Genomic DNA, 17,979 nt, shown 5'->3' with positions numbered 1-17,979 from the left:
GGGGGTATCGATTCCCCTGTGGGGGGAATCGGTTCCCCTTCAAAGGAGGAATCAGTTCCCTCATGGGGGTATCGATTCCCTCTGCACCAAAATGCTAAAATCCGATTTTAAACACACAAAATGCTAAATTAATTTTCTCTAGTGGTATTGGCAACTCATATATTGAAAATTAATCATGTTCAAACAATCAAATTATTTTAAACGATATTTGAACATAAAATTAATTTTTCATCAAGAATCATAAACTCCCCCTAACTAATAGCAATGAATGCAATCAAAAATTAGCATTTTTCATTTAGTCTTAAAAGTGCTAAAATTATTTTAAACACCAAGTGAAGATAGGTTGGTCAAACCTCTCTCCTAAGTGTCCAAAATCTTTCCTTGTCTAAAGGTTTTGTAAAGATATCTGCTAATTGGTGCAAAGTATCAACAAATTCTAGAACTACATCTTCCTTAGTGACATGGTCTCTAATGAAGTGATGTCTTATTTCAATGTGCTTAGTTCTAGAGTGTTGGATGGGATTTTTAGTGAGACACATAGCACTAGTATTGTCACACTTGATAGGAATGGTACCAACTTCAATTCCATAATCAAAAAGTTGTTGTTTCATCCATAAAACTTGTGCACAACAACTACCAGCTGAAATGTATTCGGCTTTAGTGGTAGATATTGCAACACAATTTTGTTTCTTTGAAAACCAAGAAATCAGCATATTTCCAAGGAATTGGCAAGTACCGGAGGGTGCTTTTCCCTAATTTGCATATCCATAATCCGCATCAAAAAAGCATGCAAGCAAAGCTAGAGTCTCTAGGATACCAAAGTCCTACACTAGGAGTGTCCTTAAGGTATCTAAAGATTCTCTTAACAGCTAGTAAATGTGATTCCTTAGGGCATGATAGAAATCTAACACATAAGCAAACACTAAACATAATGTCTGGTCTACTTGCAGTTAGATAAAGTAGAGATCCAATCATTGACCTATATAATTTAACATCTACACATTTACCTCCTTCATCTAAGTCAAGCTTTGATGAAGAGCTCATTGGAGTGTCATGAGGTTTGCCATTTTCCAGTCCAAACTTCTTAAGTGTCTTTGACGTATTTAGCTTGATTGATGAAGATGCCATCTTTATTTGCTTGATTTGGAGTCCCAAGAAAAATGAGAGTTCCCTCTCATGCTCATTTCGAATTCACTTTGCATTAGCTTAGAAAATTCTTGGCAAAGAACATCATTAGTAGAACCAAATATTATATCATCAACATAAATTTGAACTACTAATAAATCTTTACCTTTGTGCTTTAAAAACAATGTAGTGTCAACCTTCCCTTTTGAAAAACCTTTTTCAATTAAAAAATTTGACAATCTTTCATACCAAGCTCTAGGAGCTTGCTTTAAACCATAAAGCGCTTTTGTCAATTTAAGAACATGATCTGGAAATTTTGAATCTTCAAAACCTGGAGGTTGTTCCACATACACTTCTTCATTTATAAAACCATTTAAAAATGCACTTTTAACATCCATTTGATATAATTTAAATTCATGAAAACATGCAAATGCTAATAATTCTAATTGCTTCCATCCTAGCTACGGGAGCGTATGTTCATCATAGTCTATGCCCTCTTCTTGAGTATACCCTTGAGCAACAAGTCTAGCCTTGTTTCTCACTATTACCACTCTCATCAAGCTTATTCCTAAATATCCATCTAGTACCTACAGTAGATTTATTACTAGGCCTTTCAACTAATGTCCATACTTTACTTATCTCAAATTGATTTAATTCTTCTTGCATAGCCATAATCCAATGTTCACATTTAATGCTTCTTTAATATTTTTAGGCTTTACATGAAATAAATGCAACATAATTACAAATATTTCTAAGAAAAGATCGAGTTGTTACCCCTTTGGATGGATCACCTATAATCTCACCATCCTTGATATAGTTGTACTCTCTTGGATAAGATACTTCCATTTCTTCAATGGTTGGATTCTCGAGGGGATCATAAGTTTCCTCATCTTCGTTTCTTCTTTTGATGATAATTCTCCAACGTCATGTCTAACGTCATTTGTATTTATAATATCTACATCATCATTAATACAAGAATCTTTCCTCGGAAGGGGATTATCATCGAAAACAACATGTATAGACTCTTCTACAACTAAAGTTCTTTTATTAAATACTCGATAAGCTTTAGAATTTAAGGAATAACCCAGAAAAATTCCTTCATCACTTTTAGCATCAAATTTGACAAGGTTTTCTTTACCATTATTCAAAACAAAACATTTACATCCAAAAGGATGAAAATAGCTAATGTTAGGCTTTTTATTTTTGAAAATTTCATATGGAGTTTTCTTTAAAATTGGCCTAATCATTACTCAATTTACAACATAACAAGCGGTATTTGTGGCTTCCGCCCAAAAATATTTTGGCAAATTATTTTCACAAAGCATGGTTCTAGCCATTTCTTCTAAAGTTCAATTTTTCCTCTCAACAACTCCATTTTGTTGAGAGGTTCTAGGGCTGAAAAATTGTGACTAATACCATTAGAATTACAAAACTCAGTAAATCCAAGATTTTCAAATTCAGTGCCATGATCACTCCTAACACTAGTTATAGAGTAACCTTTATCTTTTTGGATTACTTTTGAAAACGTGATGAATTTTTCTAATGCTTCATCTTTAGTACTTAAGAATAGAACCCAAGTATATCTAGAGTAGTCATCTACCAAGACAAATGCATATTGTTTTCCACCCAAGCTAGTAGTCCTAGTTGGCCCAAAAAGATTATATGGATCAATTGTAATACTCTACTAGTTGATACGTCATTAATGGATTTAAAAGAAATTCGCTTTTTTTTCCTTTAGCATAAGAATCACAGATTTTATCATTATCAAATTTAAGCTTAGGCAACCCTCGAACTAAATCACCTTGAGTTAGCCTTTGCAAAAACTCATACTAGCATGTCCTAGTCTCCTATGCCATAACCAACTATCATGTTCATCCTTAGCAACTAGGCACAAATTAGTCATATCAATAGAATCTAATGCACCATGTATATGTTTCCTATTCTATGACCAACAAGCATGATCCGATTAGATGCAATGTCAATGACTTTACAACCATTAATATCAAACATGACATTGAATCCCTTATCACAAAATTGACTAATACTCAATAGATTATGCTTTAATCCATTCACATATAAAACATTCTTAATTTGTATGGAAGAGGTATTACCAATAGTACCAATACCTTCAATGTGACCTTTTGAATCATCACCAAAAGTCACTTCTCCTCTATTTTTGGCGTTAAGTTCAATGAACCAGTTTTTGTATCCGGTCATGTCTTGAGCATCCACTATCAAGATACCATGAATTTGGATTTGTTTCCCATGCCTTGTAGCAATGCTCTTTTTCCTACAAACATAGATTAATTTCTAATTTTTGGTACCCAAATTCTTTTGGGTCCATATTCATTAGTTTCCAAAATCCTAGTCCCCTTAGGTATCCATTTGTGTAGGATATCCTTATCTTTAGTAGTAATGAACTCTTTAGGAACCCATATACTTCTAACGATTTATCCATTAGAGGTTCTTTGGGGACCTCTATGATTGTAGTTTTAAAACTTTTTCTAACAAAATTGGATTTTGAATTTTCTCCATTTTCAAAACGTTTTGTTCCAACTTTATCAAAAGAAGTTTTAAGATCATCAATTTTCTTTTGATGATCATCATTGACCTTTGAAAGTAAATTTTGCAAATCCAAATTTTCTTTTCAAACTCTTCTAGTTTGATTTGTAAATCTTTGATTTTACTTTCAAGATCGTTGTTGGTTTTGGATGTGAGTTTATTTTCATTTTTTAATTTTGAAACATCATTTTTATATTTTAAAAACAATTTCTCATAATCCGTAGCCAACCCATTATATTCCTCTAATAACTCATCATAGGATAAATCATCAAAATCATGAGTTAGAGGTTACCTTAGAATCTTCCCCGAATGCCATCAAGCACAAGTTTGCTACTTCTTGTTCCTCTTCATCAGAACCTTCTTCATCGCTCCATGTAGCCATATGAGCCTTGTGCTTAATTTTTGATTGATCCTTTCTCTTCAGTTGTGGGCAATCATATTTGACTGCCCGGCTTTTTGCATTCATAGCAAATGATCGGGTCCTTCTCTTTTGGTTCATTTTTTAGGCCTTCATTTCGTTTGAATTTCTTCCTCGGTAAAGTCTCATCATTTTTCTGAACCCTTTGGCAAACAATGCCATTTCCTCGTCATCGTCATTCATCCGAATCACTCTATTTTTTGTGTATTTGAGAACAACTCCAATGTTTTTATTTTTCTCCTTCTCCTTTGGTGTCTCTTCAATCTTATCAAGGTCCACCTCATCTTCAAGCATCATTTCATGAGTGAGGAGTGAACCGATTAGTTCTTCAAGAGTTAAGGATGTTAGATTCTTAGACTCGATGATTGCCGTCTTTTGATTGCCACGATTTTGGGAGGGAGTAGACTAACTTCCTCACAAGCTTTTCATTTGAAATGATCTCTCTATATGATTTGAGACCATTGACAATCGTTGAGAATCTATTCATCATAGCTTTGATATCTTCATTTGGTTTCATCCTGAAATTTTCATAGCTATACGTTAGAATACTAATTTTAGATTTCTTTACCTCATCGGTACCTTCATGGGTGACTTGAAGTTTGTCCCATATTTCTTTGGCGGTTGTACAAGATGAAACTCTTTCGTATTCATATGGTCCAAGAGCACAAAATATGATATGGATGACTTTGGAGTTGAGCTGGAACATTTTTGTCTCCTTCACTCCATAATCTTGGATGAGTGAGAGGCTTGAAGTATCCTTCTTCTACGACATTCCATGCTCCCATGTCACTTGCTTGAATGAAGTACATCATCCTATTTTTCCAATCGGTATAATTAGCCCCATTGAAGAAAGGAGGCTTGTTGACGAGCATCGAATCGAGACCGGAGTCGAAGTTTGAAGTAGAGGCCATTGATGACTTTGATTATCGATGTAACTCTTCCCGAATCAACTCAAGAGTCGATTAAACCTTCAAATAAGTTAGGCTCTGATGCCAATTGTTGAGTTAATCGATTGACGAAATTGGCCAAGAGGGGGGTGAATTGGCAATAAAAATTTTGGTAGAAGCTTTTGCAGAAAATTGAAAGAAATTGCACAACGATTTAGAGTGGTTCGACTTTCTCAACCAAAGTCTACGTCCACTACCTTAGTTATCCACACTAAGGATTTTCCACAAATTCACTAATTTGTCTTTCTTTTGAGGACAAAGAGTAACCTTACAAACCCTCAAGAATTATACCCCAAATTCTTGAGAACACTCTCTCCCAAAGAGAACAATACAAATTTGCAAACTTACAAGGAAATCCTCACAAGGTAGATTGTTTGCACAATTCTAGAACAAAGAAAAGAACACTCAAGAATGAATACAATTGAGCACAATAAGTGTTCTTGAAAGCAAAATGAATATTGAATGAAAAATAGGCTTGAAATGCTCAAACTTGAGGTTTGATGCTTTCTCTTTGATTCTCTCCTGATTCTAATTGCTTGATGTTTCTTGTTATTGATCAATGGCTTCTAAGCTTGCTTAAATACACCTTGAATCACTTCTGAACGTTGGGGATCATTAATGAAGATAATATAGTCGTTTTAGTGTGAAATCAATTAATAAAACAGTTTGGAGCGTGGGGGGAATCGGTTCCCTAAGTGTAAAATTTAAATATTTCGACCGTTACACAGGGGGGGAATCGGTACCCCCTAGGGGGGAATCGGTTCCCTCCGAGCATACTGGAATTCTCGGAGCCAAACCATTCAGGGGGAATCGGTACCCCCTTGGGGGAAATCGGTTCCCTCTGAGCAATCTGGAATTTTTGGCTTTGAAATGGTTCGAAATATTTTGTAAAATCGTTTTGAAATTATTTAAGATTAAAACTTAATTTTATACTTGAGTAAGGATTAAAAATAACATTTGAAAGATTTGGAGTAATATTTTGATATTCGAATAATTATATCGAATATACTTAGAAATTGTTTTTGGAAAATCTTAAAATTCATTTAACTTAATTTGTTATATCGAAATATCAAAATATTTTCAACAAATTAAAATTGTATTTTTTATTAAAAAACCCCCAAAATTCCAACAACAAAAAATCCTAATTCCAATCCCTTCACCATCGACCGTCACAATCACCACCAATCGACTGAAATCTTATCGACACCTGATTGTTCGAACACCCAATAGACTAACCCCCATGATTCAAGCGACGATTGCCACAAAAAATGGGTGATTTCAGCAATAGAGATAGAGAAGAAGACACGACTTTTAACGACTTTCTGGCGAATGATGATCGACGTGAGTGAAATACGGTGGTAGGGATTTGGTAGCAGGACAATGGCAAACTCGGGGGTGATGGCAACACACACAACAGACGACTGGTGAAGGGTGGTCAACGGATGGCGGCTAGAAAGGGAGATCACGAGGCAAGGGGTGGGGGTTGGATTTTTTTTCCTCCTCTTTGAAAAATAATATTTTTATTATAAAAAAATAACGATAGGAACTTAAAAGTGTAAGAAAAAAAACGTTGGACACTAATTTTTAGTAAAAAAAAATTTAAACATTAAAAGTTAATTTAAAATATAATTTAAACACGTAAAAGTGTATTAAGAATTTATTTATTTGTATTATTTCCATATTTATCTTATTAGATGGTTATGATAACAACCTGGCCTTTTTACTCGAATTTATTCCGTCCATTTAGTTTTTGCTGGACATGATTTATGAATCACGCTGCCTACTAATTGGAATTCGATTTTATTTAATATTTTATATTTTTGGGTTCTATTTAACAACGTTGTTAAGAGCAAGTTAATTTATTTTTATAAAGCAAAATACATTTAAACTAATTAGAATAAATGTAAATTAAGTTGGCATGTACGCGGGATTCGTAAATCGTAATACTTGACAATCTCCTTATGACTTAGCTAAAGTTAGATTCTTGACATGTACGACACATTTTCCATTGGAAAGAATCTAGAAGAAGTTAATTTCAAAACATGGAATATATATATATATATATATATAATAATAACTTGATGGAAGTGGGACCGAAGAGACTAGTTAAGAGCCATGTGTTTGAGAGTTGAATGGGCCATTGTGTCTTCCTCGGGGCTGTCTTGTTTTAGCCACCTGTACTGGAGGCCTTTTTCATATTGACCGAAGCAGTTGAATCGGCCGGCCTCAAAGAAAATGAATTTCCTTACCTTGAAGTATTGTTTCTGCCGAGGATTTCTACTTTTCACCCTGCCAACACCATCACTTATGATCATGCAAATATCCCCTATACACCAACTAGCCAAATACCACAGATATGCAGCCAATGCTACAAAGCATACGGTCATTCGCGCGCATTTTTATCTCTCTCCTTTCATTTTAGTTGGTTTGAACTTTGAAGCTCTTGTTTACCCTGACCTTTTGTTTTGTTTGAAGGGGATATCCTCTTTTAAAGACCAACCTTAATTCGTTAGTCGATGCAAGTGGTGTTTTATTGGACCTTTCCATGGCACCCTGCTGATCAATCATCAAAGATAGCTTATCTAGTACCCATGATGAAGCTCTTTGCTGATGTACTCGGGTTGAAGAGGAAGTTGTCATGCATATTTTGCCCAAGCACTCTAGTTTCCGAGCTTGATTTTAAAAAGTTGCACGATAACTGCAGCGGTTAGAGGATTTGAGGAAAGGGTGGTTCAAGTTGGAGGAGGAAAACAAGCCATTGTTGAGGTTGGTGAACTGACAAGCTGGTCCTGGGAAACCTAAGGAGCTTATTGCTTCTCTTCAGAAATCGGCAGTGAATGTTTATTACTATACCTGAGTCATAGGAAAGGTGTGTTATTTCTCTGTTTAACTGATGCAATGGGTCATTCTCTTTGAAGCAGTATCCAGAAACCTTTATTTAAAAACTAATTCATTCTTCCGTCAGAAATCACCATTTTTATTGTTTAACCATACTCTTGTATTTCCCATGTAAAAACAAAGGGATCAAAAGTGCAGCCAACAAGAACAGAGAGAATAAAAAAAGGCAGCGTTTCATACTTCAGTCTCGGTTGTATTTCATGTGAGAATAGTCTATCCATACTTGTATAAACTTTACCACAAAAGTCCGCATCTTGTTTTGAGAAATGCTCGGAATGCACAAGCAGATGCATGAGTTCCCCTGAGGAAGGAATGTTTACTTCCATATCTTAACGCATGGTCATGACTAGCGGAGGCAATCATTTCAGTGTGTAGACAATCTGCCAGTGAAGAATAAGTCCCCTGTGTGCGTCAATTGCCAATGTTTTGTTGCTCTCATTTGGATTCCATAATTCAAGACACTGTTAACAAAAAAACAAAATTGATCTTAATAGAAAGGTAGAATGACATTAGCAAAGATTGCAAAAGGATGGCAGAGAATTTTAAATGAACACTAGGCCAAGACAACATCAACCTATGGAGGCATTAAGGCATCATAAACATCTATGTCAAAAGAAAATGCTTGCAAACATAAGAGTAACAGACAATATTTTCTGATAATATTCTGAATATATACCTGGTAGCCACCAATGACCAAGAATTGCGAGTATGCTGGATGAAATGTACAGGACTGGAACTTGTTGCCTGTTGAGCGCAATTCATGCAAGCATTCTCCTCCAGATACTGACCACACGCGTGCACTGTCTTCACTGATGGAGGCTATATACTTGCCACATGGATCCCAGCAAATTGAAAGAACCTCTTTGTTATGCCCCTGAAAGAATATAACAATCGTTCAGAGGAGCAAGGAGACAAATGGATGTCTAGATACGTGCAAGTTACGATAACATAGGGAGTGAACCAACCTTCAAACAGGATTGAGGCTTGTTAGTCTCAACATCGATTACATTGACAACATTTCCTGAAGCTGTTGCAAGTAACATGCCTAGTCGAGGCTGGAATCGGACTTGCTTAGTAGCTGCCTGCAGTCACCTCATTAGGAAATTGTGATAAGCATAAGTGTGCTTATGTTGGAGAACATAGAAATCTAGTGGGGTAAGACCAGATGTAAGTTCGTCAATTACAAGTACTACAGATATTTGCTAAATGAGTCATGCCATACAAAGAATTATTTGCTGTTTTTAAACTTCCTTTCAATATACATTTATTTTGCGGAAACCCATAAGAGTGTAAAACTAGAAATTCTGAAAATGTAGATTTCAACCATTTCTCAATGTTTGTTAAGCGTAAACGGTCTTTCAAGAAGTATGCTGAGCTGAAATGCATAGGCACAAAAAGGCTTTATAAGTGGTAGAAGATGTATTATTCACAACCCAATGCATTTTCTAGGAAAACAAAACTGGTCATCCTCGTAATTTTAACCTGAGGTGATGTATTATTCTCAAGAAACTAAGAAAATATGGTAACATTTCTAATCTAAATTAGTAGTAAACGAAGATGTCTTTGAGAAATTCTACACACACACACAAGGCTCAGAAGCTGACCTTAGAGACATGAATGCAAGCACGTTGGTTGATATTCCATAATCGCATCTCATTATTACTATCACAGGAACAAAGGAGATCCACCTTTCCAGGGTGGAAATCCAATGATAAAACCTGTTCAGCATGCCCCACAAGCTTGAAAAGTGATTTGCTTGGCTGCAAAGCAAAGAAAATGAAGACATTGTCGAAAAGAAAATTAAGTGCAGTTTACAAGTCTGCCCATCTAAGCAACAAAAAGAGCCCTATAGAGGACATTAGTTATACAATAGCCTATCTTCATTCTGAACAAGCAGACAGAAATTTTGCTGATACTAAATAAATATCTGATAAAATTCCAAAAGAAAATTGTTTACTTTGGCAGAATCCCATATTTGGACAGTTTTGTCAAATGAAGATGTTGCAAATATGGTTGAACATGGTCTAAAACGAACATCCGTAATGAGAAGAGAATGGTCCTCCGAAGTTTTAACAAAATCAAGGGTTTCCATATTCCATATCAACACCTGCCAGAAGAAAACTACAATTAGCTCTAGACGTATAAAAAATTGCTTGAACCAAAAGTTACATTACAACTTAATACCACCTTTTTTTCATGCCCCGCACTAGCTAGAAACTTCCCATCTGATGAAAAATGGCAGCTCAAGACTTTGCTTTTGAATGAGTGGAGGCAACTAACCTCCCCAAATGTGAAGCCTACATCAGTGATGACATATCATCTTATTATGGTTGTTTCAGTAAATATTTACCATTTTACTCCCACAAGTGCTTCTCCGTAACAGAATCTCATATTATTTTGTTATGAAAAATCAAAAGATGTATATATATATATACACACATACTTTTGTATATACATACGTGCTCACACATAATCTACACCAAGTTTGGTGGAGAAGGACGTGATAAAAAGATTTCATTATCAAACCTGATTAAGTGCTACAACAAAATATTCTTCCCAAGCTATTTAACTATTTTCCAGCAATGTAACATGGTTAGGGGAGAGAGCAGACTGCAGAGCATGGAAAAGGTTGAAAAGTTCAGACAGTTAAAGTGGGTTGCACTTGCACCTTTCTATGTAGGATCAATTAACCATTATAAACCTTCTATTTCCATTGCATCAGCACCTAAGGAGAACTAAAAATCATTTTTCCATTAATCTTAACAGAATTGTGGGTTACCTTTATGTTCAGTTTTATTGGGCCTGTTAGAACGGCGCTTTAAAATCTTGAAAGGAGTGTTTGTATTATCAACACTATCATCATCATGGGACAGAAAAGAATCAACGGTGTCATCAATAGGTTTATGCTCCTCAGCCTTGATAAAATCCTGTGGATGAACATTCCATGAAACAGGCAACAATCATGATGCAAACAAAAGAAAAAAGATCGACTTAAAGAAGAAGAAAAAGCAATAGGATCATACAAAGTATAGACCAAGAAAATATGACGACATTCTACACTAACATGGAATAAACCCCCGTCATATATCACAGGTCAATGACAGAGGAAAAGACATCAAATATTTTCTGAAGTTTTATGACATACCAATTTCTGATCTGCTGTTGTTGAATTTGATAATTTCTTTTTCTTTCTACCCGTCTGATCAAAGAAAATACTATAAGTGATACCATACTATACATTCACATAGACAGACTTTTCCAGGATTTTCAACCAAGATGGAAGATGCAATAGCATCAGCCTTCCTTAAGAATTACTTGTATATTACCTGCAGTTGTTGCAGCAAACTATATTGGTTTTGATGTTCTTCTGTTTGTACGGTTTGGATTGGCATCTGATTCATCACCAATCAGTCACGAATGAGAAAAGAAGCATGATAGTTCCCCCCCCAAAAAAAAAAAAACAAGAGTGAAAGAGCTTGTAACAAGTGAAACCAATAACACAACCATAGAAGTTTGAAGTTGCATTCAATTACTACTGTAAGATCTCCTTTTAATTTATGACTATTTAGAGGAGAGGTTTTATAGCATACATATCATCATGGATCATAACATCTTACAGAGGGTACCTAGTGACAAATCCATTAGATTCGAAATACATATTATCTTTACAGAAAGCAAAACTATATACACATAAGTTTATGTCACTGCTTCACTGACCAGTCTGTTATTCTCAATTGTTTCTGGCTTAGGAATGATGAGATTATGATAATTGAACTTGGCAGAGCCTCCAGTAAAAGCAGGTGTCAGGTTTTCGGGCACAAGTGACAACCCCTTATTTGATTTCTCTGGTTGACAATTCAATATCTGAAATTGTTGCTGATAGTTTGGAGCCTGAAAGAGTAAATTTAAATTATGTCCCAAATCAGGTAAACAAGCTCAAGTACAGAACTGTTAGTGGAACTTTAAGCACACTTATATTTACACTTGGCAGGACTTGAACATATATGGAGTCAAAAAGCGTAAAAGATGGTGTTTTAAAGGCTCAAACAAATATTAATTAACATGCCACTTACATCCAAAGGCAATGCATTCAGTAGTGCTGGGTCGATAGATTCATTCAAGCCTGAAAAGATAAAAACCACAACTTTGATATATATAATTTCAATGCCAGAAAAATTCAAAACAGATCAGATTTTCCAGCATGAACCCAAATCATACAAAGGTGCAGGCCAACCTGCTACATTAGGCCAAGTCATTGGGAGTTTGCCTTTTTGTGCCCCATAGGTAGTGGTTGAATTGATAGGAAGGGTACTCCGGAAGTTAATGCCTTGATTTTGTTCCTGTAAATTGAAAAGGTTTGTAACATTTAGTGAAATTAGTGACAACTAGGTGGTTTTGTTAACAAAGTTAATAGTTTAGATTCTACCCTCTTAAGTTGATGTTGAGCAAGATTTATCTGTCGTTGCAGAAGGCTGATACATGGAAAAATGTGAAAAGAAGATATGAAACTATCATTTACTGTTGAAGCAAATTACCATCTACCAGAATGAATAAACGTATATACTTTTTCTATTGTTGGTCAAATAATATAGCAGCCGGTGGCTGCTTGAATTTTCAAGGGGTGCTTTAAATTTCAAAGTTAGGCAGCCCATATTTTTGAATTTAAGCAAGGGTTTATTATTTTTAGTCATTAGACTTTAGGATATTTTCAAAGATTAGTCCCTAAGTTTCAACTATAAATACCCTAGCTCATTTAGCTTGAAAATCATCCCAAAATCATTTCTTCCTTCCAATACTAGAGAGTTTTCTTGTGAGTAGTGAGTCTTTTGTAAACACCTGTAAATTTTCTCTCTTAGTAAAAGATCTGCAGCAGTCCGGAGACGTAAGCACAATTGGTTGAACTCCGTTATCAATTTTTCGGGTATTATTTTTCCGCTTTTATTTCGCATTCTCACTAATCTGGTTATAGGGAAATTACTCGTTCTCGTTATATTTCCTAACAACTGGTAATCAGGGCTTTTTGGTTGTGAATTTTGTCAATTTTTGCGAGGTTACTATTCATTACTATTAACGTGAATAGTGAATTTCGTTAATAGTAAAAATTTTGTCGGCGATACGAATTTGTCGACAGAGGTGTTATAATACACGGTGGTTCGCACAAATTGTCAGAAACGATCCAAAGAAGCCAGATTCGAGTGAGAGCGATGGCTGCAGATGAAGGGAAGGTGAAAAATTGAAAAGTTCGATGGTGCGGACTTTGGCTTTTGGAAGATGCAGATTGAAGATTTTTTGTACCAGAAAAATCTATATCAACCCCTCTCAGGAAAGCAACCAGAGGGCATGAAGAATGAAGACTGGGCTCTTCTCGATAGACAAGCCCTCGGAGTCATCCGACTGACGTTGTCCCGAAATGTTGCTTTCAACATAGCAAAGGAAAAGACCACGGCGGGTCTTATGGCGGCTCTCTCCAGTATGTATGAGAAGCCATCGGCCTCAAACAAAGTTCATTTGATGAGGCGATTATTCAATTTGCGGATGACGGAAGGGGCATCAGTGGCTCAACACCTGAATGAACTCAACACAATCACAACCCAGTTGAGTTCCATGGAAATTGAATTCGATGATGAAGTTCGAGCTTTAATTCTCTTATCATCTCTACCAGACAGTTGGAATGCTACTGTTACAGCAGTTAGCAGCTCGTCGGGAAATAGTAAATTGAAATTCGACGATGTTCGGGATCTGGTACTGAGCGAAGAAATTTGACGGAGAGAATCGGGTGAAGCATCAACCTCCTCAGCCTTGCACACGGAGTCTAGAGGAAGAACTTCAGAAAGATATTCAAATCGTGGCAGATCAAAATCCAGACGGGGAAAATCCAGAACGAGAAAGAAAGATTTTATCTGTTATAATTGTGGCAAGAAATGTCACTTTAAAAGAGATTGTCGAGCACTGAAGAAAGATATCGGTGCACAGGAATCTGCCAACGTGACAGAGGAGACAGGTGATGCCATGATTCTAAGCGTCAACAGTCCGATTAAATCTTGGATTCAGGGGCATCTTTCCACTCCACCCCATGCCAAGAAATCATGGAGAACTATGTCAGCGGTGATTTTGAGAATGTTCATCTTGCTGATGATGAAACCTTGAAGATCGTCGGAAAATGAGACATCCGACTAAAACTGCCAAACCAGACCACCTGGAAGCTGACAGGAGTGAGACATATTCCTGGCCTCAAAAGAAATCTGATTTTTGTTGGACAGCTTGATGGAGAATGATATAGTACAACCTTTTCAGGCTGTGAATGGAAGATTACCAAAGGAGCACTCGTCATTGCTCATGGTAAGAAGACTGGTACTCTCTATGTAACCTCAAATTTAGAGAATATCATTGCAGTAACAGATGCTGATGGAAAATCAAACCTATGGCACCAAAGGCTTGTCCATATGAGCGAGAAGGAATGAAGATACTTCTGTCAAAAGGGAAGCTGTCGGATCTAAAAAATGTAGATGTCGGAATGCGAGGATTGCATCTTTGGAAAACAAAATAAAGTCAGCTTTACAAAGATTGGCAAGACTCCCAAGGCAGAAAGGTTAGAATTGGTTCATACTGATGTATGGGGACCATCCCCAGTTCCATCTCTTGCAAGCTCACTATATTATGTCACCTTCATCGATGATTCAACAAGGAAGGTATGGGTTTATTTTCTAAAGAAGAAATCAGAAGTCTTTGATACCTTCAGAAAATAGAAGGCCAAGGTGGAAAATGAGACTGGTTTGAAAGTCAAACGATTGAGGTCTGATAATGGAGGAGAATACAGAGACAGTAGATTCAGAGATTTCTGTGCAAACAATGGGATCAAGATGGAGACAACAGTTCCCATAACACCACAGCAGAATGGCGTAGCAGAGCGCATGAACAGAACTCTGAATGAACGTGCCAGAAGCATGAGGATACATGTCGGATTGCCCAAAATGCTATGGGCTGAAGCTATCAACACTGCAGCTTACCTGATCAACCGCGGGCCTTCAGTTCCTTTGGATGGTGGAATACCAGAGGAAGTTTGGAGCAAGAAAGAAATAAACCTTTCACACTTAAGAGTGTTTGGTTGTATTTCTTATGTACACATAAACTCTGCTGAAAGAAGTAAACTTGATGCCAAGTCCAACAAATGTGTCTTTGTTAGTTATGGTGGTGATGAGTTCGGTTACCGGTTTTGGGACTACGAAAATCAAAAGATCATCAGAAGCAGAGACGTCATTTTCAATGAAAATGTGATGTACAAAGACATGTCAACCGCAGAATCGAGTAATATCAAAGCTGAAACAAAGGAATTTGCTGAGTTCAAGGAGATTTCTGGAAATGATGTTCAGATCAATCCTGAAGTAGTTCAAGAAGAACCACGCACACCAGAACTGAGACGCTCCTCCAGAATTCCTAAACCAACCCAGCGTTATTCGCCTTCTTTACACTACTTGTTGCTGACTGACAATAGTGAACCAGAGTGCTATGATGAAGCAATGCAGGTGGAGGATTCAGTCAAGTGGGAGTCTTCCATGAAAGATGAGATGGACTCGCTTATGTCAAATCAGACGTGGGAATTAGCTGAATTACCACCAGGCAAGAAAGCGCTCCACAACAAGTGGATTTACAAGATCAAATAAGAGCATGATGGGAGCAAACGCTACAAAGCAAGATTGGTTGTCAAAGGCTTTCAGCAAAAAGAAGGTATTAACTACAATGAAATTTTCTCTCCAGTCGTAAAATTGTCTACAATCAGATTGGTGTTGAAAATTGTAGTTGCAGAGAATTTACATCTTGAGCAGTTAGATGTAAAGATAGATTTCCTTCATGATGATTTGGAGGAAGAAATTTATATGAGGCAGCCAGAAGGCTTCATAGAGGCAGACAAGAAAAACCTGGTATGCAGGTTGAAGAAGAGCTTGTATGGTTTAAAACAAGCTCCTAGACAGTGGTACAAGAAGTTCGATAACTTCATGAGTAGTAGTGGTTTTACCAGATGTCAAACAGATCATTGTTGCTACATCAAGAGGTTCGACAACAACTTTATTATTTTATTATTGTACGTTGATGACATGTTCGTTGCAGGCTCAGACATGCAATACATTATAAACTTGAAGCAAAAATTGTCGAAGCAGTTTGCTATGAAGGATCTGGGCGCTGCAAAGCAGATTCTTGGGATGAAGATCAAGAGAGACACAAAGTCGGGGACTTTGATGTTATCACAGGCTGAGTACATCAACAAAGTACTCTCCAGGTTCAACATGCAAGATGCTAAACCAGTAAGTACACCTTTAGGTGTTCATTTCAGGCTCTCCAAAGAATAGTCACCAAAGACGGAGAAAGAACGTGCACACATGGTGAAGGTGTCGTATGCCTCAGCAATTGGAAGTCTGATGTATGCCATGGTTTGCACCAGACCAGATATTGCTTAAGCAGTGGGAACTGTTAGCAGGTACATGAATAATCCGGGCAAGGTACACTGGGAAGCAGTCAAATGGATCCTCAGATATCTGCGGGGTACCACAAACAAAGAACTTTGTTTCAAAGGTGAGATACGATACTGACAGGCTATGTAGATGTTGACTTAGCCGGAAATGTTGACATCAGAAGAAGCACTACAGGGTATGTCTATACTCTAGAGGAACCACAGTGAGTTAGGTTTCTCAACTACAGAAGATAGTTGCTCTCTCCACAACCGAAGCAGAATATGTCGCTGTTACGAAAGCCAGCAAGGAGATGGTCTGGCTCCAAAGTTTCTTGGAAGAGTTAGGCAAGAAACAAGAAAACAATATCTTGTATTGCGACAGTCAAAGTGCTATCCATCTAGCGAAGAATCCGTCTTTTCATTCCAGAACGAAGCATATACAATTGAGATATCATTTTATCCGGTCTCTTCTGGAAGATGGGATTTTGAAACTTGAAAAGATTAGTGGAGCTCAAAATCCGGCAGACATGTTGACAAAGACGGTGACCACGGATAAACTGAAGTTGTGTTCAGCTTCAGTTGGCATGCTAGGATAACAAGACCAGAAATGTTGCTGCATTGATCGAGGTGTGAAGACAAATTAAAATCAGTCTTCAAGTGGGAGATTGTTGGTCAAATAATATAGCAGCCGGTGGCTGCTTGAATTTTCAAAGGGGGCTGCTTTAAATTTCAAAGTTAGGCAGCCATATTTTGAATTTAAGCAAGGGTTAATTATTTTTAGTCATTAGACTTTAGGGTATTTTCAAAGATTAGTCCCTAAGTTTCAACTATAAATACCCTAGCTCATTTAGTTTGAAAATCATCCCAAAATCATTTCTTCCTTCCAATACTAGAGAGGTTTCTTGTGAGTAGTGAGTGTTTTGTAAACACCTGTAAATTTTTTCTCTTAGTAAAAGATCTGCAGCAGTCCGGAGACGTAAGCACAATTGGCTGAACTCCGTTATCAATTTTTCGGATATTATTTTTCCGTTTTTATTTCGCATTCTCACTAATCTGGTTATAGGGAAATTACTCGTTCTCGTTATATTTCCTAACATCTTTTAACTCCAAATAGATCATAAAATATGTGCCAACAGAGTGAAACATTTAATTTATTAAAAAGTTGAGCATTTCCACGATAAAAGTCTAAAGTTTTCATTTTATGGTTTGTGTTGGCAGAAGAGAAATAATGAAGCTAAATAAACGACAAACTGTTTGACAATTATGCAAGCTTTTATTTCAATAAAAGCTCATATATTACCTTGAACTGGACGCAAATGAGTTTAGGAGCCTCGGTTGATTAGTTCCAAGTAATCGAAAACTGGAATCAGAGTATCCGGGAATAGGAACCTGTCGAGCCATTTGCTCATTTATCAATTGCGGTGAAAACATTGGACCGAGATTTTCAGATTGATCTTCCATTTTTTCAGCCTGGGATATGGAAAATAAGAATACAAGTTTATGAAGTTGCCAAGAAAAAATACAGCACAACATGGTCTAAATTCCACTCACCACCTTTGCAGAGGTTTCTGTCTCATGGTACT

At 36.7% G+C, this 17,979-nt stretch overlaps 1 protein-coding gene and 1 long non-coding RNA gene across 2 annotated transcripts; both read right to left on the bottom strand.

Moving 5' to 3' along the window:
• Positions 1–8,309: 8,309 nt before the first annotated feature.
• Positions 8,310–11,351, bottom strand: LOC120131798 (transcriptional corepressor LEUNIG_HOMOLOG-like). Its single transcript, XM_039148706.1, has 9 exons — positions 11,277–11,351; positions 11,096–11,149; positions 10,730–10,877; positions 10,138–10,247; positions 9,908–10,057; positions 9,555–9,710; positions 8,916–9,032; positions 8,627–8,824; positions 8,310–8,411 (listed from the first exon to the last, which is right to left on the bottom strand). Exons 1-9 carry the CDS (start codon positions 11,349–11,351, stop codon positions 8,310–8,312), a joined length of 1,110 nt encoding a protein of 369 aa, XP_039004637.1.
• A 413-nt stretch (positions 11,352–11,764) lies between these two features.
• LOC120131498 lies at positions 11,765–12,235 on the bottom strand. Its single transcript, XR_005516927.1, has 3 exons — positions 12,185–12,235; positions 12,024–12,073; positions 11,765–11,841 (listed from the first exon to the last, which is right to left on the bottom strand). It is a non-coding gene; the product is annotated as an uncharacterized LOC120131498 (long non-coding RNA).
• Between the last annotated feature and the right edge of the window lie 5,744 nt (positions 12,236–17,979).

This window comes from Hibiscus syriacus, unplaced genomic scaffold, assembly GCF_006381635.1.
Source record: "Hibiscus syriacus cultivar Baekdansim isolate YM2019G1 unplaced genomic scaffold, ASM638163v2 tig00110556_pilon, whole genome shotgun sequence".
Classification (NCBI taxonomy): Eukaryota; Viridiplantae; Streptophyta; class Magnoliopsida; order Malvales; family Malvaceae; genus Hibiscus; species Hibiscus syriacus.
Note: the sequence above shows the minus strand (reverse complement) of the source record. Positions and strands in the feature narration are given on the sequence as shown.